This window comes from Ambystoma mexicanum, chromosome 3p, assembly GCF_040938575.1.
Source record: "Ambystoma mexicanum isolate Mex_15411 chromosome 3p, UKY_AmexF1_1, whole genome shotgun sequence".
Taxonomy (NCBI): domain Eukaryota; kingdom Metazoa; phylum Chordata; class Amphibia; order Caudata; family Ambystomatidae; genus Ambystoma; species Ambystoma mexicanum.
The window spans coordinates 548,115,163-548,131,551 of NC_090925.1; the positions used below are offsets into that span (position 1 = coordinate 548,115,163).

Here is a 16,389-nt window from a genome sequence, read left to right on the forward strand (position 1 = left end):
TCTACAATTTAAATAGGGAGTTGTGTATACTTTTCTTGACTGTTTTAACTTGCTTTAATAATAGTGATTGATGTGTTGAGTTAAGAAGTGTGTAAAATAAATATATATTCTTTTTGATACAAAGCTTTGGTCAGTGTTTCCTTGTCCCATAGTACTGTGGTCCTATTGTGTAAACCCTGAATACTGCTCATCTCCCTCTTGAGACAAGTCTGACTGCTCAGCCACAGCTACCAACTAAATCTGTGTGGTACAGACTGACACCAAAGTGGATTTATTGCATACACCTGTAGTCCTAATCTCCTGTAGTGCTAATCTCCTGTAGTGCTCCCTAAGGGAACTGCATGGGATTCTGCCTAACAGACGGCTATTGCGTTACAACGCCATGTTCCGTGGCAGGTCATCAGTAGGGTGGCCATCTGGGGGGCCACCCCCTCAGCTTTTTTCCAAGCACTAGTGTCTGGACGTCAGCTCTAGGTCACACGCGGCTTTCGGTCAGGCGGTTTTGAGAAACCGGTTAGCTTCAGGAGGGTCTCCTCTCCAGCGTAGGGCTACATTCTGTTGTAATCACCCATAAAGTATGGAGGAAAGGGGACGGGACATACGAGTAATTAATAGTTACTCACCGTAGTGACTAACGTACTTAGTCCATAGTCCCCTTTCCTCCATACATTCCACCATCCTCCCCCTAATAATACTGGTGTCATTAGGCAATGTTGCATATTATCGACGCATCAATGGGGACTGAGGAGTAGCGCCGGTGGGCGGAGTCAAGCGAGCGCCTGCTCCCAGGGCCGTGCCCCCGCGCGCCTAAATATAAAGGGGAATAAGGTTTTTCTGGTGAAAAAGGTTCCGTCTCCCGTCCCTCATGAGCGACGCCCATACAGTATGGAGGAAAGGGGACTAAGAGTAGGTTAGTCACTACGGTGAGTAACTATTAATTTCTATCACTACTAGAATTAGGTGCTCAAAGAAAACAACCGCTAAACCAAGTAGGTTGATCCATTTGAGTCCTCGAAATAAGGGCAGAGGAAAAACCACCCTAAAACATGAAAAGCTTAAAGATTGCCTCTTTGCAAGGGTTTGGGAAGGTACCCAGTCATCACAGATGTAAGGCTGGGATAATTCTCGTGACAATGGGGCATTGTGGATGACTCAAACCTCATCTTTTCTTTCTGTGCAGTCGATGTGCTGTATGTAGCAGACGGTATAAATGAAAACCTTGATGTGAGTATTGCTGGCAAAGAAGCAGGTCTTTGTGATGAAGAGTTTTCAAGGATAGGAGTGGTGCAGACAATGGCAACTTTTCTAGCATGGAAGATCACAGTGTCTGTATTAATGAGGATGTACGATTGCTTAGGTTACATGTCTTTATATCAAAATCCATTTAAGGGAATTCACATATCTTGCATGGAACAAGTTACTTACCTGTAACTGTTGTTCTCCAGCATGGGTCTGGCATGGATTCACATGCTCATGAATATTCCCCGTCGTCAGGCTAACCAATCACTGATCTCTGGGTCATACTGCCCCGAGCCAATGACTGCCCTCTCCCCAAGCCCTGCCTTTGGCAGCCATCCTCAGATAAGTAGCACGCAAAGTGGCAGTATGACCAAGTGAAGAGCCGCAGAGGGGTAGGTGGGAGGGTTCGCATGTGAATCCATGCCAGACCCATGCTGGAGTGTATACAGAAGAGGGACTCACAAAGGTTCAGGAACTTAATGGAGCACAAAAACTATCTTGAAACACAAGGGTGTTCCTGAACAAACTCAAGTAAAGGTATCATTTACATTAGCTATCAGTATTTATTCAACTGATAGCCTAAACAGCACAATACGTCAAATTGTCAGTGTTTGATTTTCTGGTATCTCACCAATCAAAGTGACCCTATAAGAAGGGAATAGGTACACTAATTTGAAAATAAAATGTCTTTTTTATTGTTTGGAACAAAGATAAACCAATTTAATAAGTGGAAAATAGAGCAACAAACACACATGAAGAATACAATTTACAGAAAAAAATAAAAATATTTGTTTGATTAGGTTAATGGAAACAGTCATACATAAATAAAATGAACAGGAGTAGGGGTACAACCCCACATCGGATTGTACATATGCAGACAACATATGAACACTAACGAAAAAAGGATCAATGATGACCAATAGCAGTAGTTATTCATACAGTGTAACTAAATATAGCAAAAGTATGAACATTATTTAATATAAACAAAAAATGCAGAGATAGCTAATGAGAGTTGAACTATCCCTGGCTGACCCTTGCTGTCTAAGGGATAAAATTAATTCAAACATTCGTGGCGAGTCTCCTTGTTAAAAGAGACAGCATCAGTGACACAAATCCTACAACAAACAATAAATGCTGTATATAGGGCCGAATTTCGGCTTAAGAAAACAGCAACATAAACAAAATATACAATTGCTTTTTAGTTTAACAGTTATATAAGTGATCATTGCACAAGCTGACGTGGATTATGTCACAGGCTGAAAGGGGTGTACTACGCCTACTGCTATAAAGCATGTATGGCCACAGTGACTGGAAGCAGGCGCACACGGCGCCTGCAATTGTCACGTGGGACTAGGTGGGAACAGGTTGCGCAGCACTGCTTGGCCGACCCTGGACTCCTCCCTGGAGTCCCGATCGATGCAGTAGCATCTTGTGAAGGTGTGCGTAGACCTCCACATAGCAGCCCTGCAGATGTCCAGCAGGGGCACACCAGACAGTAACGCCGTAGTAGCAGCGATTGCTCTGGTCGAATCGGCTCTCGGACGGCCGGGCAGCGGTCGGTTTGTCAACCGGTGACAGTGCATGATGCAGCCGGAGAGCCATCCGGAAATGGAAGTCTTCGAGACAGCTTTCCCTTGATTTACAGACCCAAAGTTCACAAACAGTTGTGACGTCTTCTGGAAACTCTTCGTGCGGTCCACGTAGAACTTCAGCGCTCTAGCTACATCCAGCGAATGCAAAGTCCTCTCGGCCGGCGTCAAAGGCGATGGGAAGAAAACTGGTAACACCAAGGGCTCGTTGAGGTGGAAGTCCGATGGCACCTTGGGCATGAAGGATGGGTGCGTCCTCAGCACCACCCTCGTGTCATGAAAAGTCAAGTATGGAGGCTTGAAAGATAGGGCCTGGATCTCTCCCACTCGTGCAGAGGTGATGGCCACGAGAAACGCGGTCTTCCATGACAGGAACTTCAAAGGCGCCCAATGCATAGGCTCGAATGGGGCCCCTATGAGGCTGGTCAGCACCAAATTAAGCTCCCACGCCGGGGCAGGAGCCTTCACCGGCGGGAACGATCGGAATAGTCCCTTCATAAATTCCTTCACCAGGTGATGAGACCACAAGGACGCCCGTCCTGTAGTCCTGGTATATCGGGAGATGGCAGCCAGATGTATTTTGATGTAGGCGAGAGCCAGTCCAGCTTTGGCCAGCGACAGTAGGTACGGCAGTACTTGAGAGCCGTAATCCGCAGAGGGTTAATCTTCTGTGCACGGCACCAGACAGAGAACCTCTTCCACATATGAACGTAACACGAGAGTTGAGGACGCTCTCTGCAGTCAGCCGGGATATTGTACCCTCCAAACTCTAGTGCTGCAGGAGCCAGGCCTGCAAGTTCAGCGACTGTGGGTCGTGATGGAGAATGGCGCCCCCTTCTCTGGAGAGAAGATCCGTGTCAGCCGGCAGCTTGACTGGTGGGGACGTTGACAAGTCCAGAAGGTCCGGGAACCAGATCTGCCTCGGCCACGCCGGTGCGACGAGGATCATTCTACACCTGGACTTCTTGAGCTGTTTGATGAGGCGGAGCAGCAACGGGAACGGAGGGAACGCATATAGAAACAGGCCGTCCCAGGGGAACGAGAAAGCATCGCCCATGCTCCTCGGCTGCGGGAACCTGCTGGCGAACCTCTGGCACTTGGATTTCGTCGCCGTCGCGAAAAGGTCGATCCGGGGTTTGCCCCATCGTCGAAAGAGCCGATCCACCTGGTCCTGACGTAGTTCCCACTCGTGGCACGAGCGCAGCTCCCTGCCGGGTGAGTCGGCGATGGTGTTTTTTATTCCTGCCAAGTGGAAGGGAACCAGAAACATCCCCTGGGCGACGGCCCAGTGCCACAGATCCTGGGCCTCCTTGGATAGGGCTGGTGATCTGGTGCCCCCCTGCTTCCGTATGTAGAACATCGCGGTGGTGTTGTCAGTGAAGATCCTCATCACTTTGTCCTTGAGGGAGGGAAGGAACGACTTGAGCGCCCAGAACACTGCTCGGAGCTCCAGAATGTTGATGTGGAGAGACCTCTCCTCCGGGAGCCAAAGGCCTCTTGTGTGGAGATCTCAGGTGTGGGCCCCTTAACCCTCCAGAAAGGCGTCCGTCGTCACCGTCTCCTGAAACGCCGGGGTTTGAAAGTCTGTGCCTGTAGTGAGGTGAGCATGGGTACCCCACCATAGGATCACCAGATGGAACTCCTCGTTGAGAAGAAGGATCCTGTCCTCGAAGCAGCCCGTCGCCTGAAACCAGCGGGCGTCGAGGAACTCCTGAAGCGGACGCATCCGAAGTCTGCAAAGGGGTACAAGATAGATGCATGAGGACATCATCCCGAGGAGGGACTTGATGGACCTCACCCTGGCCACGTCCGTGGCTAGCAGGTGCCGCACCTTGCCCAGGATGGTCTTGGTCCTCTCCTCTGACGGGGAGGCCAATTGCCCCACTGTACCGAGCTTCGCTCCCAGAAACAGTGCTACTTGCGATGGAACCAGGTGGGATTTGGGGTAGTGGATGGCGAACCCCAGTTCCGTGAGCAGCCGGATGGTCCTCGCTGTCTGTGTGATGGTGAGTTCCCTTGTCCTTGCCCGGATTAGCCAGTCGTCCAGGTAGGGGTAGACGTGGATCCCTGCAGGCGCAGCCGCGCCGCCACTGGTGCCAGGCACTTGGTGAATACCCTGGGTGCCGACTTTAATCAGAACGGTAGGGCTCTGAATTGGTAGTGGCGTCCCTGAACCACGAACCTGAGAAACTTCCTGTGCCCTTTTAGAATGGGGATGTGGAAGTAAGCATCCTCCAGGTCCAACGATGATAGGAAGTCGCCCTCCTCCAGCTGTCCCAGCACGTGCTGGAGGGTGACCATCCTGAATTTCTGCGCCTTGATTATTTGTTTAACTGACGCAGGTCCACGATGGGGAGCCAACCGCCTGTCTTCTTTCTGACGAGGAAGTACCTTGAGTACACTCCGGAGCCCCGGTGCCTCCTGGGGACGAGCTCGATGGCACCTTTGAGCATCGCCCTTACCTCCAACAGCAGTTGAGGGACGGGATTCCTGGCCACGCGAGGAATGCAAGGGCACTTCTTTTGGAATTCCAGTCAGTTCCCATTGGCCAGGGTGTCCAGCACCCAACAGTCGGTGGAGATGGACTCCCACACGCTGACGAACTTAGTCACCCGGCCTCCCACCGGGGTGCTTCGGTGGGGGCTCGACGACACGGCCGGGTCAGTCTTGCTTGGAGGCGGCCTTGCCACAGACAGCGGGATTCCCCCTTGCTTGCCGCGACCTCTGTAGGCCACCTGGCGGTATGTGGAGGAGCCACCGCTGGATCCTTTGGAGGCACCCTGTCTGCCTCTGCAGCTCCGAAAGGGTCGTCGTTGTTGAAGTACCCCCAGGGCCTGGGCCGTCTCCGAGTCGATCTTGATGGCCTGGAGACACTCATCCACCGCCTTACCAATAAGGTTGTTGCCGTCGAACGGCATATCCAACACTCTGGTCTGGAAGTCCTGGCGAAAGTCTGTCGCCTTGAGCCATCCTAGTCGTCGGCGGCAAACTCCGTTGCCCAGTTGTCAAAATCCGGTATCGGCAATGTCCGTTGCCACTGTTATGGCGTGATCCGACGCCACCTCGCCTTCCTGCAGAATTTGTAGGGCCTCCGCCCTCTTGTCAGGTAGGAAGTCTAGCAGGGGAGCTATCTTGTACCAGAGCTCCCTTTCGTAGCGGGCCACAATAGCTAAGGCATTGGCCCCCTTAATCGTCGCCGCCACCGAGATGACTCGTCGTCCCATGGAGTCCAACTTCTTGCCCTCGCTGTCCGGCGGGGAAGTGGAAGCCACCACACCCGCTACTATCTTCTTAGCCGCGGCCGAGACGACAGAGAATGGCGTGGGCTGGGCCCTGAGGCACAAGGGGGCGGCATCGGGGACTCGGTACTTCTTCTCGTACCGGTCCCTCTTGGCGGGTGTCGTGGAAGGGTTCTTGAGGACAGCAAGCCCCTCGTCCCAGATGTCGTCGAGCAAAGGCACCGCGAGGGCCGTCTTCCTCTTGGCCTCTCGTCGTTGGTAAAGAAACCCTTCCTTTTTTTGTTCTTCAGGGCAGAGCTGGAAGAGCTTGGATGCCCTGGTTATCATGGCATGAAAGGAGCCAATTTCGTCGGCTGGAGAAGCCCGGGGGGGGGGGGGGGGGGGAGGGAGGGATGTGATGACGGGATGTCCCCTGTGTCATTGCCGCCGCCCGTCCCCATCGCTGTATCCGTCGCCGTATCCTCTCTAGGGTCCAGCGAGGGGGAGGAGGGGTCCACAGGACTCGCGGGCACGAAGGGTGGAGAGGGGTGGACTCTCCTCCGCTTGTTCAGAGGGTTTCCCGACGGGCCTGGTTCTGGATCCTCCGTCGGGGTCCGTGGTAATCTCGTCCTTATCTCGGTACATAAGGATTGGATCGCCAACAAAATGGCCGCCGAGCTATCCTGGGGTTCGGGTAATGGCTGCGACGGACGGGATGGCCGCTCCACTGGGCCCTCTTTGTCGATCACGTCAGCGGGGACCGTCCACTGGGATCGAACCTTCTCAAACCTCTCGTTGAGGCCTATGAACCTCTCATTGAGGCCCTTCTCGGTTTCCACCAGCTCCTCCTCAGAGGCTGATCCCGCGTCTGTAATGGCAACTGCCCCCCCCCCTCTTTTTCTGCCGGGGACTTCACGGGGTCTTAATGATGGGCTGGAAAGAGGATTCCCTCCGCGGTGGCAGGGATACTCTGGGCCCAGAGGCCGTTTCCACTGGCGTAGTCTCAGCTGGCTTCGCCAGGGTCGCAGCAACCACTTCGATAGAGGCCTTTGCCGGCTGGGTCAAAGCCCTCACCACCTTAGGTGCGTCCTGGGCCTTCGTCTTGGGAGGGGGGTCAACGCCTCGCTCCCCCCTTCGAGATCGACCGGGGCCGCTCCAGCAGCTTACCCGGGTTCTCGGACTTCCTCTTCCCCGAACCAGAGCGCTGGCTAGTGGTTGAACGTGCCGGGGAAGTCGCGCTCTGCCTGGCAGCTGAAAAGCCCGACCTTTCGGCGCTCCCGGTGCCCACGGAGTGGCGGTGCTTGGCCTTCTGTTGAGCCCCCGTCGCCGGGGTGCCCTCACAGGACTTAGAAGCCCAGCTCAGACTTTTTCTTCGCCTTCTCACCTGCTGTGCCCTTCTCCAGCCAGGCGGCGAGGCGGGAACGACGATCTCGTTTGGTCCGTTCCGAAAGGTTCTTGCAGAACGCACAGTCCTTCTCCACGTGCGTCTTATCCTCATGAAGGCAGTAGAGACACCACGAATGCTCGTCCTCCTTGAAAACGTTCTGTAATCCGCATCCAGGGCAGCACCTGAACAGCTTGGATCCGGGCGTCGAGCTTCCCTCGTCCTTGGCCATGTCCGGTGAGGTAGGCCGCAGATCTTCCGGAATCCTCCAAGAAGTGTAAACTCGATGAAAACTTCACCCTTGAGGGGCCTAGAAGAATTCCGAAATGGGTCCCCGTTATCGGAAGTAGAAACGGTGGAGCTTGAGGCCCGATTAAACCGAAAACATGAGAAAATCTCCTGAAAAAGCGCAAAAACGCAGCAAAAACTCAAGAGCTAAAGCACGAGGACTCCCAACACTTGAGCGTGCGGTTAAAATCTGAGGATGGCTGCCAGAGGTGGAGCTTAGGGAGAGGGGAGTCATTGGCTGGGGGCAGTATGACCCAGAGATCAGTGATTGGTTAGCCTGACGACGGGGAATATTCATGAGCATGTGAATCCATGCCAGACCCCATGCTGGAGAAATTGTATAACGAAAACCTTTATAGTAAATGCGCACTTTTTTTGGGTGGGTACCCCCCCCCCCAAACCTGTTAACCACCCCTAAAAACCCACCCCAAAAGTTTGCCGAAAAAATGTAACCCCTTTAGCCTCACCCCAAAATGCTTTCGATAAAGGTTTTCATTATAAAATACTCGAGATATGAGCATTCACTATAACGGATTCGATATGAACACTCTGTACCGATTGCTTAGTAGGTGATGATGAATAGGAGGATGTGGAGGCGGATGTGACTGCTGAAGTTACATGGGGTTTGTTTGCCCAGACTGAAGGCTTACCCGGGTCTAGTGAAGGAGACAAAGTCTTTGCCCTTTCTGGTCCTACCAGGATCAAACCGGAATTGCCCTGTTTGTCGTGCACACTATGCAGATAGGTGAGGGCTCTCAGGAGGACTGACATTTTGGTGATTAAGTCACAGGTCTGAGATCCAATCATTCCTGTTTCAATCATACTGGCAAGGACCAGTCAGGCACTGGGTGAGGAGGTGCTGGTCTTTCAAGATCACAAAGAGCTTTCCTCGACACTGCTTACTTTCTAGCCACCAAATCTGCTCATGGTTGTATTAATTTTGTACCATGCCGAGGAACAACAGTCAGTCTCCTTTCATGAACATGAACTGTATAATGACGGGACACCTTTGTTTGAAAGACATGGTTTCACAGATGCTTTTGTGCACTATTTCCTCATCCGACTCCTTCGGATAAAACCAGACTAAACAGTGCTAATTTCCTCTTGCCCAAGCGCCCACTTCCCTTAACCACTGCATTGAGCATGCAGTTTAAGCATTCGGCCAAACAATTAGACACTGGAAACCAACCAATCACGCATCCTAGCTTTCCTTTTGCCCAAATTAAGAGTGAAAATCGCAGATGAAAATCATGTATGACATGAACTCTGAATGATTATGGCAGCCGAACACATTTGAAGAGGTCTGCCTCTGTGCTTCATCACTACATACCCAGTCTCATCCACTCCCAGTTCATCACTGTATAAATAGTGTAAATATTGTAAATTACAGTTCTCTGTTTGCTTACAATGTCAATGTTTCAAACACCGCCCGCTCTCCCTAACCAGATTAAAAATAATTCCACTACAATCATGCATGAAAGTATTAAGGCATCCAGCAATGGGAAAGTGCTCCTGTTACCATACGTTTGCATGAAGCGCTTCTGTAAACAGTTTGTTCCCACAGAAAATAAATGCAGATACTTGAGAATTCTTTGCCATTAAATTCACTAATGTAATTTGCCCAAAGGTTAAAGCGAGCTAGGTTCCAGATCACTTGCACTACAATATGGTGCACACACTAAAATTGTTATTATGGTGGTACATTTTAGTTTACCCTTGCCATTGTTTTATGTTTTTATATCACGTTGCCATCTCCGTCTTAAGACCTGTTCTCTCTTCCAAAATGTGTACAATTGCTAAGAAACTTGCAATTGAAACAAACGGATAAAATGCAACCCATCACTAATTTCTTTACTTCATCATAACTACTAGAAACTGCCTACATGTGTTGTTCACTTGTTCTCAACAGCATTACGTATTGTCCCCCCTTTCCCATCATTCTTTGATCTACCTCTACTTGCACTGCAGGCATACAACCACATGCCCATACACATGCACTACATATCCGTGCAACATCACTCTTTCTATAGAAGACTTATGCATGTTGAAACGTACTCCCCTATACTCTTCCTCCTCTTATTCCCTTTTCCTATTCTCTAGCTGACCATGGCCTGGAAACTCTGAGCAAGGGCACAATATGCAATCTTCCAGCGTCTCAGTGCTGTTACGGCACTACAGTGGCAACTGGTGCAGTATAAAAAATCATAACAAAGTATCATGTTTTGGTGCATTTACATAATCAAGCAACGGGAAAGTATTTGCATTCTGTAATATATTCCTCACATTTATAGCAAATCTTATTGAACTGTACCTTGTACATCATTCTGCAAAATCTCTGTAAATACCAAAAACAAAGCCTCTTCAAAGCTTGCAACTGTATCAGGATTTGCTTTGCAAGTAATTCTGATCGATAAGCAAATGGACTCAAACAGGTAGTGGTTAAAGTGAGGTTTGCTTGGGTTCTACAAGAAAAAAGAAAAGAACACTGAATTAAACAGACTAGCAGAACACAAATTCAATTTCAAGAGAAGAAACTACTCTTTTGGATTCAGATTCCATACAATCTGAAATTTCAATTTACCAAACAGTGGTTTCCGAGAAACAGATATGAATACCGGGAGGGGTAAAATGTCATCTAAAGCGATGGAACCACAATGCCAATGGGTTACAAGAAGGCGACATAGGAGCATACAAAGAATTCATACTTACTCTACTTACCTTTATCTCGGCAAATTCCTATTTCACATACAATAATGAATATTACCTCCAGGTATCAGGCACGGCGATGGGGGCAACTATGGCACCCTCACATGCCAACGCGTTTATGTATTGTTTTGAGACTGAACATATCCTCGAAAAAAATCGAATGGAAAATTAACTGAAAGTATGGTTACGATATACAGACAATGTCTTCGGGATATGGAAAGACACCAGAGAATCACTGAAAGACTTTCTCACATACATTAACAACATTGATGCACACATACAATTTACTGCAGAGATCGGCAACCTTAATATTCATTACCTGGACGTTGAAGTGAATGTAAATCAACAGCACATCACTACCTCATACCAAACCGACAGACAGGAATAATCTATTACATTGCATGAGTTTCCACCCCCAGAACACATTGCGAAACTTACCATATGGCCAAATGCTACGCCTCAAGAGGATTATCAGTGACCAGGAGGAATTCAATCAATAACTGAATAAACTACAAAACAAATTACTAGCTCGTGGATATAGTAATGATGAATTAGATCAAGCTAAAGTCACAACCATGACCAGAGCAAGCACACTACAACAAAAAACGAAGAGGGAAGCACCAATGATCGTTCATGTGTCCAAGTTCTCAACCCAGAGTGCTCAGATCAAGCGATTTATTACTAAACATTGGTCCATTCCCACCAGTGACGAAAGAACTAAAGAGTTATTCCAGACAAGACCAGTTTTTGCTTACCAACGCACAAATAACTTACAAGATCTCCTAGTGAATACCAGAGACAACAGACGCATACTTTAGAAACCCAAACAGGGCAAGTACCCGTGCTTGAATTGCAGCAATTGCAACAACGTAATCAAGGGGAATATGGTCTCTCATCCACATACAAGTGAACAAATTCAACTCAGCTGTTTTGGAACATGTAACAATGAGAACAGCATCTATTGCATATGCTGCCCGTGCAAAACACACCCACCAAGGGGGAGAAAGGGTTCATGCGAACAAGACCATAGAATCAATCAGTGGAATATACTGCCCACTGTGAGGGAGCTAAATATGGGGATAGATCAGGTCAAGGAACATAGAGAAGTATTCAATCAATCTTTAATAAACACATATTCAATTACCATACAAATAAAAACAGCATAAAAACACATAATGCTGAACGTATCCAGTTAAAGTGCATATTATTTTACTAGCCATCCTAGGATGTAAGCATAAGTGCATTGTGCATAACTTAATTCAAAAGTACATAACATCCGTAGACAGCAAAAATCCTCAATTGGTACCCAATCTGTATTCAAACAAGGGGATATTTTGTAACCAATTTATATATATGCAAGAGTTAATTAATGAGGCTTGAGGAGTTATATAAGGCACCACAACCACGCAGGTCAACAATCAATATTTTCTGCGGGATAGAAAAGGTTGTGCCTTAATCAAGCCCACCAATTCGTTATAGAAAATAGACAAGCGGGGTAGCATCAATATATACTACACCAAAACCTGTGCTTGTCTCCAATCTGACCAAAGTAGTCAACAACCGGTACCTAGTACAGCTCCCAACCGTATCGTGGGCTGTACTGGTATCTGAACGCAGGTAGTTTCGACGATAAAATAACTGTCTAAGCTGTCTGTCTCTCACCGTAGCAGGAGAGAGAAAGCTTGACAATCGTCTTCCTCAGGACAGGGCAGATTAGATGATAAATTCTAAAATCTAAACATACAAATTCTCTACATTTAAATATTCAAGAGCCATCTAGGGCCACGTAGTACAAAAAGGGTCTTTGAAATTATTCCATGTGTCCAATCTTCTTCAAATGGTTCTTCCTTAATTCGCCCAGATGTTCAATATATTCCATCTTAGTAATGTTCAGAAATAAGGGATACAACGAAGAGGGATATATAAAAGACCAAAAAAGAAGAAAGAAAAAAACAAATATAAGGCAACACATAAATCAAAAACATACATAAAAAATTACATAATAAAAAACATTCCTTGAACCGATCTAGCAACCCCGCATGTAGCATCCTCCACGCAGTTAAAGATCCTGGTATCCTTAATAATAATCCAGGGTAAGCCCCATAATCTATTCTTAAATCAGACAAGGGGAATCCCAAATAAATTAGTGGGAAAGTGACAAGGGGGCATGTTGTCCCTATGTCAGAGCCGTGAATATACTAACGAGATTATGTAATCCAACATGGCAGAATAGGGAGAGGGAAGCCAGAGTCAATCTGAGAATCCACTACCATCCCGGTGGCAATACAACTAAAATGCAGAGTGAGAGGCATCCCGGCAGTACAATACATAGACAAGTAGCATTTCCAAACCTTCAAAGGGAAAAGTTCCCATTGAGTGTATCCGAAAAATAACCATCAAAATAGAGAAAGAAATTTTATTTCTCTTGGTGGTACACCCCTAGAGTCTTGTCCGGGTGCACAGTAGTTCAGGCTAGATGGGGAGAGAAAATCCCATCAATTGGTAATCTTGTGCAGACCAGATCCTGCATAGAAAAGAGAAAAAGATGAGCAGGAAATAAGGTAGGAAAGGGTTATAAAAGAGAACCATGAGAAAATCGCATGCGCTCAAACGTATCATTCCTTCCTAAAATCGGGCCCTCAGTCTCGAGGGCATTAGTGATAAACATAATTGGTAAAGTACAAAAAAAAGCCTCTAAGTATCGTTCCCCTCAGGTAATACAAATCTACTCTAGGAGATATTCCTGAACGCTGGGTCCCCTACTCAATCAATGTATCTCCAGTGGCCATTATATAGCGGGGGAGCCAGGAGAGAAAAAGAGAAAGAAAAGACACCCACAATGGAGTCTGGCCCACCCCCTTACGTCCCCCTCCACTGGTTACCGCTAGGGAACAGCCCAGAGTCCGAGAAAATCGGCAAGTGAAACAGCGACAGGAAAAGGGATCCAAAACGAAAACAACCAATCTTACCGCGTCGGCATATAAGACGTGATCCCCGCCGGTCGTGGAACTGTCGCCGTAATAGGGCCGGGTTCCTCAGGCTATCGCCGGCTCTGTGTGTAGAATGGCAGCCGTATCGAAGCGCAGCTCAAATCAGCTGCTTCTGAGTTCGAGGAGGAATCTTGGCTGACTAAAGTAATGCCTCATCGTGCCACGTGACTAACTAAATTGTCATGTGACCTAGATTCCTTAGTCTAGTGAACTTAAAGGGGCAGCACGCATATTTACGCTGCCTGAAAACAGAGACCTCAAATGTCATGCCAATATTACAGAGAAGCCCCCAAATCACCGGAAGCAATGCCGAAAAACAAAAACGAACAAGAGAGAGAAAGAGGTGAAAAGAACAAGAGAGAAAGCCGTAACAAGGCTGATGTACTCTCTCCAGTGTGACATCTTGACCACCACAAATAGTCAGGCAACAGTGCTTCATTGGTTTATCCCCTCCACAGGGGCAGCACACACAGAAGTAATGGTTTGAAGCAGGGACCTTCAATATCGTGCCATTTTTAGAAAGAAGCCACCAAATTAACAGCAATAATGCTGCATCACAAAAAGCTGATAAAGAAACGAATAATGAAACTCTCTAAACTATTACAGCATCACTGTTTGATGCATGTAATGTAAGAATATATAAACATCAATCAATACATACCCCAATATTGAGCGGTGGGTAACCATCCTCTGGGTACAGATGAAGACAGTGCAAAGGGGGGGGGGGGGTTGTTGGTGGTGAACAGGTGAAACACAGTTCTCAAATCACGCACTGGAGCCATTCTTCTTGATGGTTTAGTCCAGTGTGATAGCTGTCGGTCTGATACATCCACCATTGCTCCCTCTGTGCCAATCTAGTAGCAGTGTTGAGACGATCAGTTCCCACAACTCGTTCCAATGCCCACCACTTAAAATCATCAAAGTTGTGGCTCAATTCTAGAAAATGGGCCACTAGTGGAGCATTGTGGGTATTCGTCCGGATTCTTGATTTGTGCTCCGAAATTCTAGTGTTGACGGGTCTTGCTGTCTTGCCTATGTAAGATTTATTACAAGGGCAGACTATAACATAGATCACATTGGAAGAGTTGCATGTCGTATGTTGCTTAAGGGACCAGACTTTACCATTAATACATATTTTAGAGCATGCTGTAGTAGATTTACAAGCATTACAGAACCCACATGGGAAATGTCCCGTAATGGGTTGGAAACCCCATTGGGTAGGTAATGTGGGTTGTCGAGAGATAGGTTTAGCTCGATCTGCCTGTGACAGCCAGTTTTTAAGGTGTTTTCCTTTTTTGAAGGCAAACAAAGGTCGTTCCAATTCTGGATTATTAAGTTGTAGAAGGTGCCAATGTTTATAAATCATTTTTTTGATCTCCTTATCATAAAAATTAAAAGTGGTTACGCATACAATGCGTTGATAGTGATATCTGGTTTATTCTGTTTGGTAAGCAATATATCTCGATGCTGATATCTAGCTCTCTTGCGAGCCTGTCTAAGTAGATGATCCGGATATCCTCTAGCTTTTAATCTGGTTGTGATGATATCAGCCTGAGTAGAATAATCACCAACTTTGGTGCAATTCCGTCTTGCTCTCAGAAATTGCCCGTAGGGGATACTTTCTCTGAGTGCTTTGGGATGAAAGCTATCAAACCGCAAAATGGAATTGCGGTCTGTAGCTTTACGGAATAAGTCCACAAAAATGTTATCATCAGTATTGACTGTTAAGTCCAGAAAGGGAAGCGAGATGTTGCTAGAGGTCATAGTAAATTTAAGATGTGGATTAAGAGAATTAATCCAGGAGAGAAAGATGGTATGGTCCCCTTTGGTGGTATCCCAAACCATGATAATATCGTCTATATATCTTTTATATAGACGTATAGCTGCAAAGAATGGATTGGACTCCTGTAATATGAGCGATTTCTCGAATTGCCACATGTAGAGGATAGCATAGTTGGGGGCAAAGGATGCCCCCATTGCTGTACCCTTCACCTGTACATAATAGGAGTTCTTGAATCTAAAATAATTTTTGGTAAGTGCCAGTTCTAAAAGCTGAATCAAAAATTCACTTGGTATATGTTGAGTCTCAGTGCGGGTGTCCAAAAATTGTTTAATAACAGTCAGGGATTCATCTTGTGGTATGTTAGAGTACAGAGACTCTACATCCAGAGTAATTAACATCTCATGCTCTGGATTAAAAGGTAAATGCAGCCTATGCTACGTAGGCGAAACTGGACGCAAATTAAAAACCCGCATGAAGGAACACAAGTCATGTATACGCAACAAGAACTTAAATTCAGCGGTTGCTAGACATTTCAACCAAAAGAATCTCAATGCGGAACAATTGAAATTCCAAATTTTAGAAGTACTGGACAAATCTCAACCAGGCACTGACTCCAAAAAAAGAAGACAAAAGGAAGCGTACTGGATCAACAGTTTAGATACAGTATCACCCAGAGGAATGAATGAAGAATTTGACTTGAACTGAGTCATCATACTCTTTACGTTTGTTTCATACTATTTATTATGCTCATCACAATTTATCTTGCACTTTCTGAACTATGACTCTCTTCACTAGTCACGCTAATATTTGTAACTTTAATATGGGTGCAAAAATTGTAACTTGGTTTCTATGGCACATAAGAGATATTCACCATACCTCAATCAGGTATAAGTACCATTAGACCACTTCTTTATTGAGTGGCCACACAGATACACAGACATTCCTTGAATTAGAACATGCATCACCACGTATCATTAGATTTGGAATAGAGGTTATTCCCCTCGTTCATGCATACGAGCTTCATCACATTACAGACTACATAGTTGTCACTACGTGGCACATTGTTAGAACATGCTTATTAGTGTTCAAGTTTTCGAATAGAGATAAGGATGTAGTCACAGTTTGCCTCAATCCAAGTTTAGCTGACAAGCTACAGCATTCATGGCCGTGCGGCTTGATGTTTCTGTAATCC

At 46.9% G+C, this 16,389-nt stretch overlaps 1 protein-coding gene across 2 annotated transcripts in view; it reads right to left on the reverse strand.

Annotated features, from left to right (window-relative positions):
• The window catches only part of CSE1L (chromosome segregation 1 like), a 1,325,092-nt gene that overhangs the window by 518,241 nt on the left and 790,462 nt on the right, over positions 1–16,389 (reverse strand). For both annotated transcript variants that reach the window (XM_069651279.1, XM_069651278.1), the window contains exon 18: positions 10,030–10,180. In XM_069651279.1, the coding sequence (XP_069507380.1) occupies positions 10,030–10,180 (151 nt within the window). The remainder of the gene's footprint in view (positions 1–10,029; positions 10,181–16,389) is intronic.